The sequence below is a fragment of the Girardinichthys multiradiatus genome, chromosome 2 (genome assembly GCF_021462225.1).
Source record: "Girardinichthys multiradiatus isolate DD_20200921_A chromosome 2, DD_fGirMul_XY1, whole genome shotgun sequence".
Taxonomy (NCBI): domain Eukaryota; kingdom Metazoa; phylum Chordata; class Actinopteri; order Cyprinodontiformes; family Goodeidae; genus Girardinichthys; species Girardinichthys multiradiatus.
In genome coordinates this window covers 29,704,465-29,728,991 of record NC_061795.1, presented here as the reverse complement: position 1 = coordinate 29,728,991, position 24,527 = coordinate 29,704,465, and the positions used below count along the sequence as shown (strand labels likewise).

Sequence of the window (24,527 nt, the reverse complement as noted above, 5' to 3'; positions counted from 1 at the left end):
GTTGTGTTCGTTAACCTGTTCAGATTCTTTGGAGGTGAGGATGAGGACGACGAGGAGCTAGTTGAAGAGCATGTGACTAAGGTGTGTGCGTCGATGAAAGTTAACACAAACATGACCTTAAAATACATGATCCTGATCCTAACATGTGCCGTCCTTCAATGTACCTGTTTGTAGATTTACTACTGCAGTCGCACTCACTCCCAGTTGGCCCAGTTTGTCCACGAGGTTCAGAAGAGCCCCTTCAGTAAGAGCATCAGTCTGGTCCCCCTGGGATCCCGGCAGGTATGGGTGCACGCACACACCTTTTTATAAAAACGATACTAAAAAAAAAGACATTAAACTTGATCCACTGTGTTCCGATACAAGTTTTAACTTGTTAAATACAATCAGCGTTACCAGTATGAGCAGATCAGATGACCATGCATGACCAGATAAATGTATAGATCTTCCTGTGGACTGAAAAAGGCAATATGTGATATCTGGTATTTTGCATTTGAAGTACAGTTAGCTTTTCATCCCATTACGACTTGAGATCTTTTTGGCCGGCTAGTTGTAGGGCAGTCTTTTTATTCTTTACTGGAACTGATACTGTAGCTTGTTATAGTCTGACATTTGAGGACAGTCACTGTTGGAGTCTCTTTACAGTACAGCACCACATACTAACTACAGTGCCTTGCAAAGGTTTTCATTCCTCTTGACCTTTTTCCCATTCTGTCAAATTATAGCCACAAACCTCAACATATTTTATTGGGACTAAATGTAAGTGACCAATTGAAAAAGGTGCATAATTGTGAAGTGGAAGGCAAAGAATTCATGGTTTTCACTTTTTTATTTATTTGCAAAGAAGAATCTGATACTTGGTTGAACTACGTGTCTCTACCAGTTGTTTACATCGAGGGGCTGAACATTTTGAATCAGAATCAGCTTTATTGCCAAGTTTGTACGGACAAACAAAGAATTAGACTCTGGTAAACTTTGCTTTCAATAATAAAGAATATCTTTTAAAATGTAAATATATAAACAGTTGACTTTACAATAGAATATAATGTGACATCAGTCCAAGTATGCTTGGTGTTGTTCTGGAACTCTGACTGTCAAGTGTTCATCAGAGAAACAGCCTGGGGGAAGAAGCTGTCTATGTGGCGGATGGTTTTAGCAGACTATAGCACCGACCTGAAGGTAGAAGCATAAACAGTTTGTGTGCAGGGTGTGTGGGGTCTGCAGAGACACACACCTTTCCTTTCCCTGACCCTAGACCTGTATAAGTCCTGGATGGAGGGAAAGTCAGCCCTGATGATTCTCTCTGCAGACCTGATTGTTAGTTGCAGTCTGGACCTGTCCTGTTTTGTGGATGAGCCAAACCACACTGAGATGGATGAAGACAGGACAGACTGAATGATGGTGTGAGGACCATCTCAGGTCTAGAGGAATGGTGGTTCCTAGGAACCAGAAGTGGCCCACAGCAGGCAAAGTGTTGTTGAGGATGGTGAGGGGGGGTGTTCTCCAAAAGTCCACCATCGTCTCCACAGGCTTGAGTGGGTTACGTTCCAGGTGGTTCTGACCACACCAGCGTACCAGCCGATCCACTTCCTGTTTGTATGCAGACTCATCACTGTCCTGATCAGTCCAATTACAGTGGTGTCATCTGCAAACTTCAGGAGTTTCACAGACAGGTCCATTCTTCTTTGCAAAAAAAAAGCTCAATCTTAGACTGAATGGACACCAACCCTGGAAAACAATTCTCCAGTCAATAGGTTTGGATTGGAAGGTGAACCTTCTCACACTCAAGGCTTTTTCAACCTAGAGGTAAAGGTTTTCTTCCTGGATCGCCATGTATTTAGCTCCATCCATCTTTCCATCAGCTCTGACCAGCTTCCCTAACCCGACAACATGATGTTGCCACCACCATATTCACCGTCAGGATGGTGTGTTCAGGGTTGATGTGCAGTTAGTTTTTTGTTGTTTTTTCCTGTCACAATTATGCTCACTGTTTTCTGTGCTGGATTTTTAACCGTTTAGCCATCATGAAGGTCATTTTTTAGAAGCATGTTTCAGCCTGTTAAGTTAAAACTGACTGCTTTCTTTAATCGCAATTACAAAACAGGAACTAGATAGATCCATATGTTCAAAAAACATGTGAATGGACCAGGGACACCATGTAGGTGTATCTTTACGTGCAGAGTCTTTATGACCGACACAATTTACAAGTTCATACAGTAGAAAAAAACCCCAGTCAGGTTACCAATGAGTCTGCTCCTGTTTTCCCTGCTGCTACATTCTGCACTTTGCAGAATCTGTGTGTGAACGAAGAGGTGCGGCGGCTGGGGAGCATCCAGCGAATTAACGACCGCTGCATGGAGATGCAGAAAAACAAGAACGGTGAGAGGCATTTAGCAGCAACATTACTCTTATCCCAACGTGAGGCCAGCTTTCCCTGGGCTTACGGCTCGTTCTTGTTATTTTCTTTGCAGAGAAGCAGCACCACGAAGACGGCGCAAAACGTAAGAGAGGTCCGGCGAAGAGCGTGTGTCCTTACAACAAAGCTGTGGCACTGCAACAGATGAGGGATGAAGTTCTGGGGACGGTCCAGGATATAGAGCAACTGCTGAAGCTGGGCAAGGAATCACAAGCATGTCCTTATTATTCCACACGTCTTGCTGTCCCACCTGCACAGGTAAATCTACTCATTTATACGCTCTCTGCTAGTTCTTTGACACTGCTAAAGGTGGAGTTGTATACAGCATTTTAGGTGATTCAGTTCCTTCCATTTAAGGAAGTGTCCTTGTTGTCTTTATTGGTTTTCTGTAGCTGGTCGTTTTGCCCTATCAGATGGTTCTTCATGAGGCTACAAGAAGGGCAGCAGGTGTCCAGCTGAAGGGACAGGTACAATTACACGTCATTTCCGATATATAGTTTAATTAATTTCAGTGTAAGTGGCATTTAAAATGCTCACAGTGCTGTTAAAAACTCACAAAAATAATAAACCATGCTAACATAATTCAGGGAACAAAATTCTTTGTCGAATTAGTTTTTATTTAATATTTACAGGCTATTCGCAGATTATCCCATGGTAAAGATGTGTAGAAATAATTGAATGTTTTAGTGCTGCAGCAAAAACTCCCACTGAAAAAAATGTAAAACTTCATACTCTATCTAACTTGTGTTTAGGTTTTAGATCAGGGGTCTGCAACTCCAGTCCGGGAGTGCCGGTGTCCTCCAATGTTTGCTCCAACACACCGGAATCAAAAGGCTGAATTACCTCCATGGTTGTTTTGCAAAGGCCTGGTCATTAACCATTTATTTCAATCCGGCTGCGTTGGAGCAGGGATGAACCTAAACGTTGCAGGACGTCGGCACACGAGGACTGGAGTTGCAGACCCCTGTTTTATATCATTATCCACCTGGCAGACCCGATGGTGACCCATTTTTAGTTTACTGGTAGAGCCCACCACATTTTTATTGGAAATCTAGTATTTCAAAAGTCCCTTTCAGAAAACACCTCAAAGTGGGATTGATTTACTTTCTTGCACTTGTTTAGCAAACTCCACACATGTAAGTTGGACAATGGTAGGACAGAAAAGGTTTTTTCTGGCATCACTCCTAAATAACCAGTTTGCATGTAGATATCCCCTTCCCCAAGAGTGAAATTTGGAGATTTCGTTTTTGAATCCAACATCATCTACCCTACTCTTGCTTGTTTCAATTCTAGCTGATTTATCTCTGACTGAAGATACGGTCTAGTTAAATCCATTTCCTGACTTGTGGATATCGGCGTGCATTTTAGTGAATCAAGTAGCATGTTATCTTGTATTTCCCACTTGGAGGAGGGCCTCATAATTATACCGCAGGGACAAATAATGTCGTGGATGAGTAATTAAAAGTACCTGGACACTAGATAAATTTGTGACGTTATGAAAGGATGGAATAAAAGCTAAAATGTTCAGTGTGGGGGTTATGCAACTGTAAGAAAAGATTCATTTATTCTAAGGCTTGAATAAGTTTGGAGGGTGCCGCATCTGGGATGTAACTGACCTCTGACCTCATATTTTAAACAGGTGGTGATCATAGATGAAGCCCACAACCTCAGTGACACTCTCTCCTGTATACACAGCGCAGAGCTCAACGGAGCGCAGGTAAACTCTTCTCTGAGTCTGAATTATCTTCGTTCTCAGCTTAGACTTCCTAACATCGTGAACTCTCTGCAGCTTTGCCGCGCCCAGTCCCAGCTCACTCAGTACGCCGACCGCTACAAGTGAGTGTCAAGACAGACCTAAATCGCAGATTCAGTTTTATCTCACATTGTTCTTACTTCGTATGCACGTGTCTTAAACACCAGGAGCAGACTGAAGGCAAAGAACTTGATGTACATCAAACAGATTCTGTTTGTGATAGAGGGGCTGATCCGTGCGCTGGGAGGTGAGTCTCTGCAGCACGTTTCAGTGGAAGGACACCCAACATTGCACCGTAGGGTTTCCTAACAAACCTCTTAGGTGGGTTTATAATAATTTTGGCACTGCTCACTGTTTTCCTCTTCCAGGTAAAGTTGGACAGAATCCACAGAGTCAGACAACACAAGCAGGTTAGTCAGGGCTAAAGGTGTGTTCCCTCATGAAGCGAAAAAACCTCAAAAAGTTGTTAACTAGTAAAAGGTTTTCTTTTTACCCCCCCAGGGACTGAGCTGTATACCATTAATAACTTTCTCTTCAAGGCTCAGATTGACAATATCAACTTGTTTAAGGTAGTTCTTCTCATTATCTAGTCAAAAATCATGTCAGCTGTTCTGTTTTACCAAAATTATAGACATTAATGTCTAAAGGTCTTGTTTTCCAACCTTAGCTACAAAGGTACATTGAAAAGAGCATGATCAGCAGGAAGGTACGTATTTCATTCGTTTGCATGATTAGAATGATGCATATAAAACATGCGGTGCCGTGCAAAAAGTATTAAGAGCTTTTTAAACTTTTTCACATTTTGTAGCGCTGTAACCATCAACCGGATGGTATTTTAGTGGGATTTTATGTGACAAAGTAGAAGTGGAAGAATATGCGGTTTTCAGAGCTCTTCACAAATAAGATTCTGCAAAGCTTGGCTGGCAGTTGTTTTCAGTCTTTTGCTGCAAGTGCAGCTGCCAGCCTTTTAGGGTATGTTTCTATCAGCTTTGCACATCTAGAGACTAAAACTTTTGCCAAATCTGCTTTTGTGAAACAGCTCAAGCTCAGTCAGATTGGATAAAGACTCTGTGTGGACGTCATGCTCACACCGCTGGGGGATAATGTGTGTGCAGAGTTTTTTTTTTTTTTTCCTTTTCACCACATGTAATGTTTGGCCATAAAGTAAAATTTGGTCTCATCTGACCAGCGTGCCTTCTTCCACTTGTTTGCTGTGTCCACTACATGACCCGTGACTCATGTGGACCAATAGGCTACAGAACTGGTTGCATTGAACCTTATTTAGTAGTATCGGAGTAAAAGGAGCTGTATACAAATCCACATTTTTCAGATCTTTCATTGTAAAATAATGTGCAACCATCTATCATTTCCCCTACGCCTTCACAGTTAATGCACTAGATTAAAGGTTGTGGTTGTAACGTGACAGAAAGCTGAAAAATTACAAGAATTCTGTAGACTTTTGCAAAACTGTATTTCTGAACACGGTGTAATCAGAGACTGAATGCACCTCCTCTGTTGGCAGCTGGGTGGATTCGTGGAGAAGTACAGTGGATCTGGTGTAACGCTGCATGTCCAGAACAGCTCCAACAAGGAGAACCGTCGCACAGAAGGCCTAAGTCGTTACCTTCAGGCCCTAAAGACCAACTCCACTTCCACAATAGGTCAGCCCTCAGATGCCTTCTGCCATGCAGTCACTTCATGGACATTAAGAAAAAATACACACGTGATAATCTGGATCTTCTTTTGGGGGAAAAAAATTGTAGAGATTAGATCTTATTTTTTTCATCTGACTACGGCATCCAGCCATGTATCAGACTGTGATATTGCACAGAAAATAGCTACAAGGTCAGTGATTTTGATTTACTGTATGCTCTCCTGTGTGCAGTTCCCACAACAGACCAGCAGGGGGCTGCTGAAACAGACAAAGTGCTGTCAGCATCTCCTATGATGCAGGTGGAGGGTTTCTTCCTGGCTCTCACCAACAGTAACACTGATGGCAGAGTGGTGTTACAAAAACAAGGTACCTTTTTTTATTCTTACGAATGCACATCAAAGACAAATGATCAACTGCTCTTGTGTGAAACGGTCCATTTCTTATGCAGCCACTTTGTCTGAGAGCAGCGTCAAGTTCCTTCTTTTGAATCCAGCGGTCCATTTTGCCCAGGTGTTGAAGGATTGCAGAGCAGTCATCATTACTGGGGGAACAATGCAGCCTGTGAGTTGATTCTGAGAGAATTAGACGAAAAATGTGTTGTATCATCATTTTACAATGAGACAAAAATAAAACATATATATATTATAGGTTTCAGACTTCAAACAGGAGCTACTGTTTTCTGCTGGAGTGAAGGAGGAACGTATCGCAGAGTTTTCCTGTGGTGAGTGGCCCATTTTCTCACACAACCGTAGCTTTTGGAGTCTTCCTTTACAATGCTCTTTATGTTAAGGCTTCTGTTTATCAATATTTCTGATTATGATAAATATACAAGACTTCTCCCAAAAAGTACTATGATTTTATATTGTATAATGTAGATTTATGAGCTCATGCATGTTTAAGTTAAAGTTGGAACATATGGATTGGTGTAGACAAACGGCAAAAGGAATACAAGACATGTTTCAGGAATTACAAATACGGATTTCCAAGATGTAGCGCTTACAGGTTTAAAACATAGGGGCAGCTATATTTTAGGAGGCAGAGCTGAAAGATTGCTGCTTAAATCCTAATTTTATCACACAATAAGATGTGCCAATTTATAGCAGAGAATACAGGGTAAAAGTCAGTACTAGCTTCCATCCATCCATTGTCTGAATTATGGAGGAAAATTCATTCCTTACACTCACACAGAGATATTTTCCACCTCATTGTGGGAGATGCCAAGGAGTTCCCAAAACAGAATGGATACGGAGTCATTCCAGACCTAAAATTCCTCAAATCTAACACAAACTGTGTCAAACCTTTGTGGTGCCTTTGCACTGCTAAAATGTTTGGGTCATTGTCCTGAGAGTATAAAAGAAAAACACAAAACCCGTATTTGACCTTTTTGGATAACCTTTATTCTTAAAAATGTCTGTTAAGTTATGGTGACACAAACCATTTTACATTTTTTATTTGATTTGAAGAATATGTGTGATTGTAATGAGATGCCTGAACCACCTCAGCTGACGTCTTTCAAAGAGCTGCCACTATTTTGTTTTTTGTTCAATTTATTCTCTTTTACAATCACCTTTCACAGTTATTTCATACTACAAAATAAGATATAAACAAAGAGTTGCACTCTATACAGCAAATAAAAAAGGGACGGTTTTAAAGTGCTACGCTCAGCATGAAAACATAAAACAATTTAGGCCCCATCATTATTTATGCATTTACAAATTAAAACCCCTTTTTTTAAAACTCATTCAATTGTATCATGTCAAAAAACGTTTATTATTTAAACAGATTATTATAATCGACAAATGATGGCAGCCCTACCTTAGTTACGGCTGAGCAGCAGCTCTACTCTGAGCTTCTCTCACCGCAGAAACCTCATCGGTAGTTTTCTGGGGTACATTTTCTCCACCCTGCGTTTCCATTACAGGAACCAGGATCGGTTGCATCGGTAATCTGGTTCTTTTGGTCATCCATATCTCTACTACAGTTGAGTGTTTGGAGGAAATATGGTTCAGTAAGCCCGAGAACTGCGCTTTGTGGCTCAGACGTGACCACACCCCTCATTACATCCCATCACTTTGCAGCTAGACACCAAAATACTGAAACTGCTCCGCTTGAAGCAAAATTATTGGTTGAGGACAGTGGCCTTAGACTTCAACCCATATTCAACTGTTTCTAAATCACTAAAGTCAAACTGGTTTGGACAGTCCTGGTTTATAACTAGTGCTATTAAGAGAGATGACATTGGGTATAAACCCAGTGAAATTGGTTTTCATTGTAAATTAAAAGTGGTTCAGATTACAATAAATACATTTTTTTTCCATAACAAATGATGAATGTCTTAACAAATGGTGAGTTACCTTTCTCACCACTGATAATCCGTAAAACCTTTCTAGAACTGACTTTAATTTGTATCTTTAAAATGATTTTTTTTTTTTTTTCCACTTCTGGTGAAATCTGCAGGCCATGTGATTCCTCCAGAGAACATTCTTCCCCTCGTCTTAAGTGCCGGTCCGTCCGGTCAGGAGCTGGATTTTACCTTTCAAAAGAGAGACTCTCCTCGAATGGTACAGAGAAATTTCAACAATTTAACAACCTTTAACAGCTTAAGTTGGGATTTTTTTCTTCTTTTTAATAGTACATTTTTTCCAAAGACATTCCAATAAGTAGGATCATGTATGTTTCAAAAAGCATTACCAGTAGAGTCTCCTGTTAACAGATGGATGAAACGGGACGCATTCTCTCCAACATCTGCAACGTCGTTCCAGGCGGCGTTGTGTGTTTCTTTCCCTCGTACGAGTACTCGAGGAGAATCATTTCCCACTGGGAGGCCAGTGGTGTGCTTGACCGGTTTGGGAGTAAGAAAAAGGTGCAAACCAGCAAGATATAAAAATAAAGAGTGCAAGAAACATTTGGATCATACATGACTTTCTAAAATGCCTAAATCTGTCCCATATCGCTGTCACTCCTCTTTAGATCTTCCAGGAGCCAAAGAAGGCCAACCAGGTAGAGCAGGTGCTAGGCGAGTTTTCCCGCTGTATCCAGGTAACATCAACACTGCTGCCCTGCCAGATACCTGGTTGTCAGTCATTGTGGCTGGACCTCGCAAGCAATTATTCCTTTTCATTTCAGAGGTGCGTCGTGGAAAGCAGTGGAGGAGTCACAGGAGCAATATTGTTCTCTGTAGTCGGCGGAAAGATGAGTGAAGGCATTAATTTCTCCGATGACCTGGGCAGGTCCGTGTTAACCAAAAAAAGAAAAGAAAAAACAATGGTTCCCCAGCTGCTGCACGCTGCCTAGAATATTAAAAGCTAATTATGTGCGTTTGTGCATATGATTACAGGTGTGTGGTGATGGTTGGAATGCCATATCCCAACATCAAATCTCCAGAGCTTCAGGAAAAGATGACATATCTGGACACACACCTGGTCAGATTCTTCCTCAAACATCTGAAGTCCATTATTGTAAGTGAAATGTTGTAAGAGATGAACGATTTTACTTCCCTCTGCTGCAGCTTCACAGTCATGGAAGAAGTCCTGGACAAGCGTTGGTAGAAAACCTCTGCATGAAGGCCGTCAACCAGTCAATAGGTTGGGATTACAGACGATAAATTAAAACCAATGTTGGTTCATCAGGAGGCGTTAACATGCCTGTTCCTTGTTCTCAATAAAGGAAGAGCCATCCGACACAGAGGCGACTATTCCTCCATTGTCCTTTGCGACAGGCGCTACGCTCGGCCCGCTACGCTCTCTAAACTCCCCGCTTGGATCAGGAATCGCACCAGCACACACTCCAGCTTCGGCTCTGCTTTTGCTTCGATGCGGAAGGTGAGAAACGAGCCCAGTAACTCCTGGCTAAAAAGTCCTTTGCATAATGACTGAAAGAAGACGTTATCTCTTTCTCTTTTTTCTTTCCCAGTTCTTCCTAGAGAAGAAGCACAAGCAAGAGTAGTTTGTTTGCCAAAGAGCTCGTTGGTAAAACTGTTCACCTTGGATGAGGATGAAACTGCTCAACAAGTAAACTGCAAAGTAATAGTTTAATTGGACTGAGAAATCTTCAAAACCAAAGGGTCCTGTCTTCTTCAGGGAGTTCCACTGTCACTACCAGCCATGTTTTTCTTTTGTTTCTCTTTTATTTTCAATTTAAAAAATGTAAAGTTTTCCATTTTTCATGATGCGTTCTCAGTTGTCCTCAGGTTTAAGTCGGGTTTAAGTGATTTTAAAGTGATTAAAGCTATTTTCTATGTTAACTGCTACTGAAGTAATTACTAGACCAACGTTGGCCACAGCTCTGATGGAGAAACATCTGACTTCTTAACAGAAAAATGTAAATATTTCCACAGCTGTTATGTAATTCCGTTTTTTACAACAAGGCTTCTCTAGAAATGTGGAATTTATTAAAAATATCAAGTTATTAAAATTTTTGTGGCTGTTCTATGTTTTCTTGGCTATTCGCTTATTCTGTATTTTGCAACTTCTTCAATAAAAAGCTATCCCCGTGTTGCTCATTGTCCGTCAATGTTATGCTTCCCAGTCGTCGTCATCCATTGTTGAGTGTGGGGTGGGAGGGGGTGGGATGACGTCTGACATCCGTGCGAATGCGCCTCCGGTACCAGCGGGGGTTTCCCCAGACTCTCCACCTGCTGGACCCTTCCCTGATATTCCTGGACAGAGAGGACATCAACATTGGTAAACCTGTCCGTTAGAGCTAAAATATTTGAATCCCATGAATTAACAAGTGAAATCGTTTTTAAGCCATGGAGAATCAGGTTTTAGATTAAACCACAGCACAATAACTGGCATGAGAGTTGTTACAAATAACATTATTGCTGTGTTGGATAACAAAAAGAAATCTTGCTTTCTGTATCTCTAAAGTGTTTGTTTTAATCATGAACTTCTCATACAAAGTCAGCTAAATACAAGCTGTATTGATTTTGTTTTCAAACTGGGAGAACCCACTGTGTTAGGATAATTTTAGCTCTGCAGCTCCAGGTGAAGAGGGGTGTTCCACCAGGTGTAAATCTGGGACCAACTCTTTTTCTATTTTTATTTATCTTGGGAAAGACATTTTTAAATAGATCTGAGAACACTTTTCTTGTCAGACCGACCGCCCAAAGTGCTTCTACTCTACAATCACCCAGCCGCACTCAGTCCTCATTTAATCACCTAAATGCAGACTGGTAAGCAGCTTGTGGTAAAGTGCCTTACCCAAGGGGCATTGTTAAGTGGTGAGTGAAGCTGGAATTGGACTCGCAACCTTGCAATTACTCTTCCCACCTTCATACCAGCTTATGGTTTTACAAGTAACAATGGACTCTCAGTATGAATTTAATCTTGGTACTTAATGCCAAAGTAACTAAAAATATGGTTTTCACATGTTCCTGTTCATTAACTGCTAACCTGTTACTAGAAACATGGAATTCAACCTGGAGAAATTTAGGTTTTAAAAGCAACGCAGCATGACTTGTACATATGGATAACTGAAAACATCTTGACCTAAGTTGGGGTTTTTTTCTTGGAAAAAAAAAAATGGGTTCGCTGCTGGCAGAAGATTAGTCCAGAAGACGTTTTTCATCATGGTGACATCATTTACATTAATGCACAAATTTTATCTAAGCGCATATGTTATATTACGTTTTGAGTTGCTTCATCAGACCAGTGTTTTTTCAACCCTGGTCCTCAAAGTACACTATCCTGCTTGTTTTAGATGTTTCCCTGCCTAAAGCCTTTATTATAAAAAATACATATAATTATATAAATTGTTTGTCCATGTACTGCGACATTTTGCATTTTTATCTTGATCAGGACACCTTGGCAGAAGTAATATTATATCTTAATGGGACATTCCTGGGTAAATAAAATACAGTAATACCATTAAATGTGACCCGGATTTCTCACCTTTCCTGCGCATGGCAAGTTTATTGAAGAGATCAGACATAAAGTCTCCACCACTAGATGCTGCTCCAACTGCTGAAAAAACAAGAAGATGCTTAAAAGTCAATGCGGTCAAGTAGGGCATTTAAGCAAAATGCATATTATTTTTAGGAGCTAAATAAATAGGACAAAATTAAGGGGACATAAAGTTGAGCCCAAAATTATCTCTGGTGCATTAGATTTAAAATAATCTTTCATTTGCCAACTGAAAGCAATATTGAAGCGGCCGAGCCAGAGTTCTCAAATGAATCCAATAGAGAATCCAGGGAGGGAGCTAAATATTAGAGTGATGGCAAGGAGGCCTTCCAAACATTTGGTTACTGTGATGCCAATACAGGGTTTTTCACAGATAATTGAACAGGGAATAAATCATTTTCAACACGACATTTTTTGGTAAAATGAAAATGTGTCTTATTTCCTCAGAAATTGAATAAATGATTGAATAAAAATGAAATCCAAATCTTATTTTGGGCTCAACTGTCACTTTGAACTATGACGATACAGGAGCATTCAATCCCAAGACTGCATCCTGAAGCCATTGATGAAACATGTAGACCCCCGTCTCAGTCCCTCACCTTGCTCTTGCTCTTTTTGTTTCTTCTTCTCCATCTTGCGCTCTTTAACGTTGCGTAGCTTGGCTTTGCCGATGCCCCCGGCGTTGCGGATGGACTCCAGCAGGCTGGCGCGACCGTCTGATGCCTGGACTACCTCACTCGGAGCGCCAGATACCGGGCCTGTTGTCAGAGGAAGCAGTCAGGACAGCCAGTTAAGTCTCACTCACTGATGTCAATTAGCTTAGTTAGATGTAGAGAACAAATTAGGTTCTTCTATTGCAGTAGAAGTGGAGGGTTTCAGCACTTAAATAGAGATTACTTATAGTCAAGAGTTTGGAAGTAACTAACCTGAGCTTGGCGTCGGAGCAGCCTCTGTTAGGCTGTCTGTGGTAGGAGGAGGTGGAGGTGGGGGAGGAGGAGGAGGAGCTCCCGCAGGAGTAATGGCAGGGAGGGTAAGCGCAGGGGGAGGGGGTGGGGGAGGAGGTGGGAGTGGTGGGAGATTATTTTGCAGGCCAGTACCTGAAACAAAAACACAATATTTTCTTGTTATGAGTGAAAAAAAAACATGACAAAATAAAAAAAAAAGAGAGAAGATGCCAATAAATAACTAATTAAAGATGCAGGTGAGCAAGCGTTCAAAGGGCAGGTTCTGCACCTGGCGCAACGCTCTCCTCGGTGAAGGAGGGCAGCTCTGGGATGTTGAGGGTGGGTCCTGACGGGGCGAATCCAGGTCCAAGATCTGCGCTGTATGACAGATCGTCTGCAATACCTGGAAGGTCAGGCAAGTAGGACGGTACATCTATCTCAGGCACCTGACCCAGGTCTGGCACGTAAAAATAACTTTCTGCTGTCTGTTAGAGAGGGACAAAATCATCGAAATTAGGCAAACCTGCATTTAAAAAAGTCAAACTAACGGTGCTTTTACTTTGACTTGAAGTATTTATAACCTAGAACCTTTTTATATTTTACCACCTTACAACCACAAACCTCAATGTGTTCTTGTGGATTTTCAAGAAAGATCATCACAAAGTAATGCATAATCATGAAGTTGAAAGAAGAAAATATATGGGTGTCTTAAATATTAAGTGTGGCATTCATTTGTATCCAGCCCCACTGAATAGAGACTTTGTAGAACCACCTGTCCCTGCAATTTGGTAGAAATCATATTACCACATATCAGATAATTTACTAGTAGATGTAGCGGTCATAGGAAACCAACAGAACCAACATTAATTATATGCAGGCTCCTAAGTCTAATTGAATAATCCATTGAAAGAGATAATAGCAAGAGAATAGCAACTTACTGAGGTCATCCATTCGGTGAAAAAGACATGTATTTTTCTCTGAAAACCAGACAAATATGGGTTGTTCCAGGCATTGTTCAGAAGAACAGTGTACTTGGATTTAGATATTGAATGGAGAGGGGAAAAATATAAAGAAGTGCAGAAAACGATAGGCTGCTTGGCTAAAATGATCTCCAATGCTTTAAAATGGAAAGCAAAACCAGAGAGACATGGAAGAAAACGAAAGACATCCCATCGAATGGATCGAAGAATATCCAGAATGGCAAAGACTCGGCCAATAATCAGCTCCAGGGTGATGAAAGAAGGTCCGAAGTTAACGATCCCCAAACACTGAATTGAAGCCACAGTCCACTCTGAAGACACGGCGGTTCAAGTATCCTGATACGGGGATGTTTCTCTTACTGTGGTGTTGGGCCTAATTAAAGCACACAACGGATCAAGGATAAGTTTGCATATATCAAAATACGTGAAAAGGGTCATGTTGCCTTTTGCCGAAGAGGAAAGGAAACAGGTGTTTGAACAAGATAACATCCCCAAAAACACAACTAAGTTAGCAGAATCTTGGTTCTAGACCAACGACATCACAGTTCTGGAGTGACCAACCCAATCCATGGACTTTAATCCGATTAAAAACTTGTTGGCTGACATCAAAAATGCTGTTTTTGATGTCAGATGAGAGATTGTGGAATATTGTCAAATCATCCGGGGCTGGGGTACCTGTTCACAGGTGCCAGAAGGTGGACAACTCCATGCAACACAGATCTGAGGCAATTCTTAGAAACAGTGGTTATACAACTAAATATTAGTTCGGTGATTCACAGGAATGATAAATCAGTTTATCCGGGAAATAATTGAGTTTGTAAAGAAATATGCAGACACTGTTATTTTATTTAACATCCCAATGTTCATTTTTCTTCATTTTCTGTAATGTGATGAAAAGATTGATACATGTTCCTTCAAGGTTTGATTTACAATATAAGGTGCAGGGTTCCTAATGCGTGAAAAAAAACTACTCTTAAGGACTTTAAGCTTTACTAACATTTTTAAACACACTGCCTAATGTTCTCCAACAACCTTCTGATGCCTGTCCAGAACAACTGTATTCAGAACGAGATTTACAGTACACATAGCTGGACTCTATGTATTAAACAAGTCACTTTCTTGAGGCATTTGGTTACAATAGATTTTATTTAAGGTATCAAAGTAAAGAGCGCTGAATAAAAAATGCACAGCCTACTTGTCAGATTTCTGGCATTAAGGCTTGTGGCTGTAGCGTGCCAAAGAGGGGGTATGAGCATTTCTCCAAACCACTGTAAGTCAACATATACCTGTCTCTCCAGCTGCTCCCTCGTTGTGATGGACAAAGGAGCATCAAATGGTTTCTGGTCTTTCTCTGTCTCCAGAGTTTGGTGCGTTTTTGTCACTGCCCCAGCCAGAGGGTCAAGGAACACATACTTTTTATATCTATGACAAACAAAAGACAAGTTAAAAGATACAGAGTCAAAGATTGAAGTCCTTGCAGAAGGAGGCATGTGTTCACTCACAAGTTCTCTGTGGTGTTAAAGAGCAACAGAGAGCTGACGGACGAGATGTTCCGCGGCAGACTTCCCAATCCTTCCTCTGTCTCGTCCTCAGGCTTCTTCTTATTGCTCACGCACACTGGGAAATGCGTTAACTTCTCCTGAAGGGGACAGATCCATACAAAGTGTGTGCATGGGAAAGAATCTGTAAATGTTCTGCACCGGGAATCACAAATGCCACTACAATGCTTGTGCAAAATAGACGCACACGCCCTCAATCAGTGAGAATTATAAGACCGGTGACGCTGCAAATACACAGATGTCCCTCACACAAACAAAAATCTACACTCCTGCAAGAGCGAGCACACGCAGCAGAAAATATGCACCTTTCTGTAAAGGTTGCTGAGATGATGCAGGAAAAGCTGTGCGGCTCGCCATAAATTATTCAAGAGCTTCTACTGAGCAGAGCGCAAACAGACACACAAACTCTCAAGCATTTCCAGTGGATTTTCCGTCTGTCAAATGATGTACTGCATATAACAGCACGTGACAAATGTAACGACATGGCATGCAGAATAATCTGCTTTAAAGGCCCTGACAAGGAAAGATCTGGCGTTAGATGGGGATGTCAAATAGCAGATATTTGGGGTGTTTTTACCCCCTCTTTTCCAAACCTTCTGATCAGAAATCGCTTATAAAAGAGAAAAATGACAAAGATAGAAATCTGGATTAGAGGAAGAGGGAATGAAACTAGAATAAAGTTAAATTAATTTGGGGAATATACAGAAGGTTAAATTAAAAAAGATAAAGAAATAAATAAGCATTTCTAATTTCTTTTTATGTTTTTAGTTTGAAAATATCTGAGCTGACAGTTAAATATTCCCCAATCTCACATTTTTGAATCTTGATTAGGAGTCAGAGAAGTTTTGCCCTGCAGCCCGCATAAATATGAGAAGGTGAGATTCACCCCAGCAATCTTCTTCCTCCATGTGGCCAGAACTCCTCAGAACCAATACCAAGATCCAGGCGCGTAGTTAGATCTGGGCTTCTGAACAGCCCTGGACTTCTTGATAGAAGAAATTTAGAAGTATTAAAAAGATGCAGCCACTAAATGGTATAGGAACTTCACATTTTTATTTAAAAACAATCAGATTTTTTCAAGTGTATTCCATATAATCACGTCCCGCTCCACCTAACCTGACAATGAGTTAAAAGGAGAAGACAAAAAATAATTATTTGCCCACTCACGGCACCACGATTGCACAACTACGCTCACAGCCAGAGACGGACTCCATTCTGGAGAAGTCCAGAACAGCAGTTTACTCCAGGTCGACCTGCCTCCTTCATGACCTGAAAAGTTACACTGAGCGGCTCAAACAGGACTCATTTCAGAGCAACCGTGGAGCCAACCGAAGAGAGGGAGCCTGGAGGGTTTGTGTTCAGGAACAGGTGGACGCAGAGCGGTATAACCCAGACGAATATATCGGTAAAACCTGAATGCTGACTCGGAAAGAGCTAATTATAAGTTACAGCTAATCACTGATTCATCCAACAAGACATGAGGTAGAGGTTCACTCTAATGAGCATCTTCAGGGTCATGATGAGGGACTTTCACCTGAGCTACAGGTGAAGTTAAATGATCTGTGATAGAAAACAGTAGTAACCTTCTCTGAGAGCTTCTAGCGGGATTTGCATCATAATGTGAAAATATCTGGTCCTTTACTTCAGTCAAAATAAAGGCATTTAATCCTAACGTAGCTGAACTCATTAAAAGGTCCTTCAGATCAACACATTGATCTCATTACAGCAGCCAGTCGTATAGTCTAGTTCTACATGTAGACAGAAAAAAGTGTTCTTCAATAAACCAGGAAAATATCTCCTAGTTCCAATAAGACGTAGCAGAAAGTGCAAAAGTAAGCCTCTCTCTTCTCTTTCATATCTTCTGTGCTGATTCTAAACATAAAGCTCTGGCTTTAAAGATGCAGTATAATTAAGAAATAAATCATAGCAATTAATCACAGGTGGACCATTGATTAGTTAACTATTTTATTTTTCTGAATTACACATGTAATATTATATAAACTAAACTAATTAAACAAGGATACAGTTTTACTGAAGGTGAGACATACATACCATATGTATACAGTTATTAATAACTGTAATATTAGTACTGATAAGGTCCAGGATGAGGCTCTATGCTATATTTTAAACACCACAACTTAACACCCTTTCCTCTCAAAGTGTTTAATAGTGAGAACTGCATTAATGTCTCACATGTTCAGTGCAAAATAAAAGACTGTGTTGAAAAATGTTTCTTTTATTATTTTTGGCAGGCCAGATTTCTCCAGAAGTGGAATGAAGGGCTGAAAAGATTCATAAAAGAAGGAACAATTTTAATAAAATGTTTCGAAAGTTCCTGGCATAATAAAATAAATGTGTTTTAGGATTTTACCATTTGACTAAGATTTAGGAAAATCAACTTTATACCACTTTCCTTTTTTGAAATATAAGAATAAAGACAATGGATCCTCAGGAGTGGAACACTTTGATGAAAATGTAACGTTTAAAAAATGTAATTTATGTTGATGACAAAAGAAGCACATTTATCTGGCCCAAAGTAAACATCTCTGAGTTTAAGAAAAACTTTTGTCAGCAAAAATTCAGATTAAGTTATTTTCTAAATACCTCAAAATGTGTCATTATTTGCTTCAGCAAAATGGTTCTTCATCAGGTCTAAACTCTGTTTCTCCTCAACTTCTAATAAAAATAAAAAGTTAAATTATTGCAAACCTTTTTTGTTTGATTCACAAGAATTTACATTCAGTCTAAAACCAGCCGAGACAGAGAACTGGTACAATATGTCCTATATTATTTAAATTTTATTTTAAATTACCTATAAATTGTCTTATTGAAATCTATATATTTTGGATTTGGGCTAAAGCCCCCAATGTTTAGAGACCCTAACAACGCCCCTGCCAAGATCTACAAACATAAAAGCATTTACACCTCCTTGTATTGGTTACATACTATAAACATTTTGACCACTAAAAGTAGTATGATGTACATAATACTGTATATTTCTACATTGTATGAAGTCGATTTGTTAAAGACAGAAAGAAAGGGGCAAGACCTACTCTCGTATAGACTAAATAAGAGCAGAAGCGAAGACATCAGCACAAATACAGCTCTTTTGGCACAGCCAGGGTTCCTACAAATTTTGTTTTACAAAATTACATTTACCTCGATCCGTTGGCTTTCAATCCGATGAAGTGATCTTTTTTGGGCATTTGGACTAACTTAGATCATTTACTTCTCTAAATCAGCAATGCAAAGACTTGTCACATTTGGACTGGGTTGTTTTACACTAAATGCAAATTCTTTAAAGCACTTTTATTTTGTCAACGCTTTGTTTGGGATCAAAATCAGACCAGCTTTAGGAACCAGCGGTGCAGTTAAAACCAGCGACCTAAGAGGGTCATGATGGCAATAAACTGCAGTGAAATGGCCCTTTTTTTCTGATGATCATTAATTTTTTCTGTGTATTTCCTGTTAGTAACTTAAAAACCAAAACTATCAATAAGTTTATTTAAAAACATTCATTTTATTGCGGCAAACAAAAGATGACAAAATTATTATAAAAAGCTAGTATTTTCAAGAATGTCTGGCTTATATTTTAGATACTAGAATAACATTTTTTCAATTTACTTTTTCCATACTTATCAAGACTTAGATAATAAAATCGTTAATAAAATCAAACCCCAAACTATTCAAGACTTTGTAGGTGTAGGGTTCATTTTGGCTGTTAAAAAGGGACAATACTGGAGATTTTTTGTTATTTCAAAAAAATGGGTATTCCTCACCTGCCAGGCTTTCTCATCAAAAGGTCGAAGTTTATTCTGCATCTTGTGGCGAGGCCGGGTTAGAGAGGAAGGGTCAGTGGCCCCGGTAAAGATAGAGGAGTAGTCCTGAAGCCGATCAGGAGCAGGGTACTTGGCACTGGAGAAAACCTTTACACACACACGGATTTAAAAGGTTTTTAGTTTGTGTTTTCTCATGAATCTGTATGTTGCCTTGAAGCACAGTGTTACCTTTGTGGCCTTTTTACTCCCTTTAATCTTGTCGACGCGGGCCTGAGCTAGTCTGATCCGGTCAGAGACACTCTGTAGCTGGCGCCGGTTCTTCTCTACGCTTTCCGAGACCCTGGAAGCACCGTCAACACAAATATGTGAATGTGCACGCAACAGGAAAAATGTGTCTGGAATATTGCAAAAGGTTGGATCACTGGAGATGATCATTTTTAGAACTGTTCTGGTAGAAGAATGTTTCTGCATATTTTCTATTTCACAGTCCGATACCTTCGCAGAGTTAGACCCTGTCTGCATGGATGTTTTCCAAAGGGAACATTTTCTGCTCCATTTGCACATATCTCCCATGTTCAAACTAAAGATACATCAATCAATCAGCCTGATTTTAGTATTGGTACATTTTTCCCTGCACGGTGGCACAGTTGGTTGCACTGTTGCCTTGCAGCAAGAAGGTCCTGGGTTCAATTCCCAGCCTGGGGTCTTTCTACATGGAGTTTGCATGTTCTCCCCATGTATGCGTGGGTTCTCACCGGGTACCCTGGCTTCCTCCCACAGTCCAAAGACAGGCCTGTTAGGTTAATTGGTGACTCTAAATTGACCTTAGGTGTATGAATGAGTGTGTGCTTGGTTGTTTGTGTGTTGCCCTGCGATGGACTGGCGACTTGTCCAGGGTGTACCCCGCCTCTCGCCCATAGACTGCTGGAGATAGGCACCAGCTCCCCCGTGACCCACTGTGGAATAAGCGGTAGAAAATGAATGAATGAATGAATGACATTTTTCCCTTGATCAGATAGGATTTTTCTCTGTTCCTTAAATGCATCAAAACTACAAACTTACCCTATTTTCAATCTATAAATACATCAATTAACAGCACATACTATTGTCTTTTTTTTACTTAAAAAATACAGATAACAGAGATAATTATGTTTTGATGTATAAATTGGGATTAATGTTATATTCCTTGATTTTCTGTTAGATTAAAAAGGACTACATCCATCACAAGAACCTGCAATAAATTTTCTCTTTTCTGTGTTACTGTCCTCAAAACTGGAATCAATCAAAATTAAAATTGGCGGATCAGACTTCAAACCAAACTAGAAATCGGTACTGGCCAGGAAATCACCTGATCGGTAATTCAAACTGTTTTTTTTGTGTGAAAAAAGATGTCGTTAAAGTTAAGATTTTTATGAACACAGGTTGTCGTTTATCTGTGGAGACTGAACACACAAATGGTTTCTGTTGTCAAAGAAGTAGTGGTCTACTTCTGGTGTGTCTAATGTCGCTTTTTCTGTGTCCTCAGCTGTCCTCTTGTCTGTCCTGCTTAAATTCGACATTTTAGGAATAAATCAGAAGCATCCTTGTTAGAATATATACTCAGAGTAATGAAATGTACTGTTCATTCCTACGGTTTATCAATTTCTTTCGGTCATTTTCCTGGTAATGTTTGTGCCCTAAACATCCAACATTGAAATAATTACTGTAATTTTTATTACACGCTTGCAGAGAGTTTCTGCCTTACACCTGTGTTCAAAAAAGAACCAAAAACCCAATCCATCACTGCATGCATGACCACTGTTGGTTCTTGGTGTTTTAGAAAGCAAAGCTACTGATGGCTGAAACCTTTAAACTTAAAGTGTGATGTGGATCACATGGAAGCAACATCGCTGAGTTTACATTCAATGTGCCAATAATTATTTTCACAGAAAAACATCTAGAGGTCCAAATGCTTTTCCACACTTATACAGACCTGGCACCTGCCAAAATAAATGTCAGTACTATGCCATAACTCATAGGACGCTGTAGGAACACTGGTAGCAGAAATCAAATACACATAAGAAGTCACCAAACGTCTAACCGTGAACATGTCGTATTTTAAGAGATGGTAGAGTTTCATGACTGTTCCAGCTAGAAATATCTGTTTTATTAAAATTACAGGAGAAACCTGTAGTTGCAGTATGCCAAACAGGACCATCTCATGTAAATCATATGCTGCTTAATAACTGTGCAATCTGGTAAAAAAGACAACCTGATCCATCACTGTTTAATTTTAGCAGATGCTGTGATGTTTAATATCAGTCCATTCAGTACGCTGATGAGACCTTTCTGAGAGCTGTTTATTGCTTAAAATGTTTCCCCCCTTCTCTTCTTACAGAAAAACAATACTTGTTCTGCTTTAAATCAGTTGCCCCTGAGAAAATGGATCATTAGCTGGTTTAAAAATAAAATAAAACAGACATAAAACACTCAGGATATGACCCAGCCGTCCTCTTTCCCCCTGGGACGTGCTTCTGAATTCAAATGTCGTCTCTCATTTTTATTGCATTCATCAAAATATCATAAAAAATAATAAAATATGGATCTTGTTGGAAAAGAATTAAAAAAGAATGACCAGAATAATTAGGGCAAAGGTGTCTGACAACTTGCCAGGAAAATTGTGACATTGTAGACATGTGCTTTAGGAACTGTTGCCATGTTTGTAGTGTGTGTGTGTTTTGCTTGCCTTCTGAAAATGTCTGTTGAAATAACCTCCAAGTACAGGAGAGCATCTGCAATCTGAAGAACAGCCTCCTCCCGCCTCAGCTCAGGCTGAATGAGAGGCACCGAGTATACCTGGCCCTCCAGGCAGTGCCTCTGTGTCATCCTACGAAACGGCAGCAAACGGCAAAACTTGTTATTTTTGTAGGAAAACCAAACTGTGCACTGCTGTTGTTTTTGCTTCACATTTTAAGAGCTATTAAACTAGACAGATGCGCCAGGAAAAATGGCCACAACAAGAGAGGTGTCAATTAAAGCAGCAGAAAAAGATTACACAGCTGCTTCAGAGCGGCAGTTCGTTGTGACCGGAGGAACAACCAGACATTGCTTTGTTAGCTGTGTGTGAAATCTGGAGCAACTAAAAGCAACATGAGATAAAAATGAACAGCGAAACTGGCCAATGGAAGGAGGGTTTACATGAAGAAAAAAGTAAAACCAACATTAAGAGAAGAAAACCGATGGGCTAAAAGGCGAAGCAGACAATGGGCTACAGATGATCAGGAATTAATCCCAAATCTGTATTGGGCAAAGGGGTGAAACTTTTGTTCAGTGGAGAGATAAAATAACAGGTCATCATGGCGGCCTGAAGAAAATAAGCAGATTTCTACAGACATTGATGAGATGGGAATGCACAGCTGAAATCTCATTTTATGGAGAGCATCCCACTCAATTTTTTGAAAAGCAAGTTTGTTGAGATTGAATGGCCGTTGGTAATAAGAAAATATGTTATTATTTCCCTTTTGTGTTGTCACTTGGTTATGCATGTGAAAAATCTTATAAGACTGAATCTTTCGTTTTATGCCTGTGGGTACATAACTGATTGTACTAATCTGTTGGGTGAAAATGTCTTATGTGGAATATGTTTCCGTGCATCTATTAAGAGATTTCTTGGTGAGGATCAGCTTGCAGAAGATATGCACTAAACAAAAAAAAAAAGATCCTAAAATGATGTAATCTGACCTTCACAGAGATATGCACGTGTTAGACAGTCTTATGGAAATTGTCCTTTCATTAATTAGTTGATGGCGGTTTGATAAACCCAAGCACGATATTAGGAAAACATGACCTTGATTGGGATTAACACACATTTTCTCACGACTCTTTCTTTTCCATCATCATAATGTTTCTTTCCCTTAGCTCTATGATCTCAGCCAGTAACATTTAAATCAGGTGGGGGCATTAAAGACAACTTGCCAAATACAGAATTGGTGACGCCGAGTTTAAAAAGCACGGCTCCTGAAATATTACAGGCAATGAAATATAGCATCCAGACACTGATTTAGGATTGTGACATTGCACACACTGATCCTGCCAATCAGGATGATGACTGCAATTTGAAATATCGCAGAGCCAGACGATAAAGACTAGACATGATTGCACCTTTTGTGTATTATGTTTGGTGTGACCAGACTTCTTTAACAGTTGTTACAGCACTTCCTCTTTCCAGAGCTCAAAAGGCATTAATACTTTTCACCACACTAAACAAAAATGTTTTTATGTCTCGTTTTAAAAAGGTCTACAATCACACTTTTCTATTATGCAAAGCTGATATCTTTATTGCGACAAAAAGCTGAAGACTGGCGGAAAACATTATACAGTATAGATTTTCAGCAGTGAATTCAAGTTCAGCTGATTGCAAGTGTTTTGAAAGTGATAATAACACTGGCTCTGTTTTGGTTTGTGATTTCATTTCTTTATCTTAATTTATAAGAGAAATCGCATTGTAATCGTTTTCTTTATTTAACGTTACAGAGTTGTTGTTTTTTTTTCCAGAAATAATCCAAGATATTGAATCTACAGTGCATTAGTATTCACAACCCTTGAAATTGTTGTCACATTACAATGCAACTTGGATTTAAAATAACGGGGTTTTATGTGAAGGCTTTTTTTTTTTGCAGCTGGAAAACTGATCCGAACAGGACAGCGATACAGTCAGAGCGCTAATGGGATGCTTTCGATCAAAGCATATCCATGTGTAAGAACAGCCTAACCAAAGTCCAGACCTAAAACCAATTGAGAATCTGTGGCAAGACTTCAAAATCTGATGCTTGCAGATTCTCTCCATGCAATCAGACTGAGCTTCAGTTATTTAGCAAAGAATGGGCACAAACTCTATAGTTCAATAATGTGTCATGAAGTATAGATTTTTGGTGGCCAATTACATAAAATCCTAATGAATACATATTGACGTTTGTGGTTATAACGTGAATAAAAACAACATTGAGGAATTTTAGGTGAATTAGAATAAATGAGATCCCAATGTAACTGTGTGACGACCTCTAGTTTTCAGTCAGTAGGTTCCCTCTGAAACATTACTGGACTCTTCCTTTACTGGTTTCATTTAATCGATTTTTCTGGACTCTGCTGACTCTCACATGACATCTAACTACATAGCAGTCCTGAAGCCGATTTGTTGCCGTCATGCCACACATTTATCTTGCGATTTACTATTTCGGTCGCCCAAGATGATTCTACAAACAATGTTTCGTAGCCAATGAACCCAAAATGTCTCGCTTTTCTTGCATAGAACACAGTTACAAACTGATTAAAGGTAACCCTGGTCTTGCCAGAACAGCAGGACCCATAAGCAGCACAGTGACCGTTTAATGGCTTTAATGCTGAACTGAAAATAGCATTCTTACCTGACCATAAGTTGTTGTTAAGGACGACAAAAGATATATTTGATAATTAGCTTAAGCTTTCGGTTATTCTCACACAGCTACTTGTTAAACAAGACGTTTGGTCTGGACTTCCGCAATATTGTATCACATGACCGCGT

General features: G+C 39.9%; 2 protein-coding genes across 4 annotated transcripts in view; one reads left to right on the top strand and one right to left on the bottom strand.

Moving 5' to 3' along the window:
• Nucleotides 1–10,319, top strand: part of ddx11 (DEAD/H (Asp-Glu-Ala-Asp/His) box helicase 11) — a 13,926-nt gene extending 3,607 nt beyond the window's left edge. Inside the window, exons 6-28 of one of the 2 annotated variants that reach the window (XM_047348257.1) lie at nt 24–81; nt 175–282; nt 2,292–2,379; nt 2,472–2,674; nt 2,809–2,883; nt 4,056–4,133; nt 4,206–4,252; nt 4,337–4,416; nt 4,538–4,579; nt 4,671–4,738; nt 4,837–4,875; nt 5,692–5,830; nt 6,055–6,189; nt 6,272–6,384; nt 6,472–6,544; nt 8,281–8,384; nt 8,537–8,686; nt 8,794–8,862; nt 8,950–9,053; nt 9,161–9,245; nt 9,332–9,407; nt 9,490–9,644; nt 9,736–10,319. In XM_047348257.1, coding sequence (XP_047204213.1) covers nt 24–81; nt 175–282; nt 2,292–2,379; nt 2,472–2,674; nt 2,809–2,883; nt 4,056–4,133; nt 4,206–4,252; nt 4,337–4,416; nt 4,538–4,579; nt 4,671–4,738; nt 4,837–4,875; nt 5,692–5,830; nt 6,055–6,189; nt 6,272–6,384; nt 6,472–6,544; nt 8,281–8,384; nt 8,537–8,686; nt 8,794–8,862; nt 8,950–9,053; nt 9,161–9,245; nt 9,332–9,407; nt 9,490–9,644; nt 9,736–9,768 — 2,122 coding nt within the window. In that variant the 3' untranslated portion in view covers nt 9,769–10,319. Of the gene's footprint in view, nt 1–23; nt 82–174; nt 283–2,291; nt 2,380–2,471; nt 2,675–2,808; nt 2,884–4,055; nt 4,134–4,172; nt 4,253–4,336; nt 4,417–4,537; nt 4,580–4,670; nt 4,739–4,836; nt 4,876–5,691; nt 5,831–6,054; nt 6,190–6,271; nt 6,385–6,471; nt 6,545–8,280; nt 8,385–8,536; nt 8,687–8,793; nt 9,054–9,160; nt 9,645–9,735 lie in introns of those variants that run through there. The other variant, XM_047348251.1, reaches the window with a different exon arrangement.
• On the bottom strand, nt 9,930–24,527 carry wash1 (WAS protein family homolog 1). Of its 2 annotated transcripts, none has more exons than XM_047348269.1 (11): nt 24,391–24,527; nt 21,714–21,854; nt 19,217–19,328; nt 18,989–19,135; nt 15,153–15,289; nt 14,937–15,072; nt 12,960–13,155; nt 12,653–12,823; nt 12,326–12,484; nt 11,715–11,786; nt 9,930–10,480 (listed from the first exon to the last, which is right to left on the bottom strand). In XM_047348269.1, exons 1-11 carry the CDS (start codon nt 24,396–24,398, stop codon nt 10,338–10,340), a joined length of 1,422 nt encoding a protein of 473 aa, XP_047204225.1. In that variant the 5' UTR covers nt 24,399–24,527; the 3' UTR covers nt 9,930–10,337. The 2 variants fall into 2 exon arrangements, with proteins under 2 accessions (XP_047204225.1, XP_047204231.1); XM_047348275.1 differs by having other exon boundaries at nt 11,715–11,783.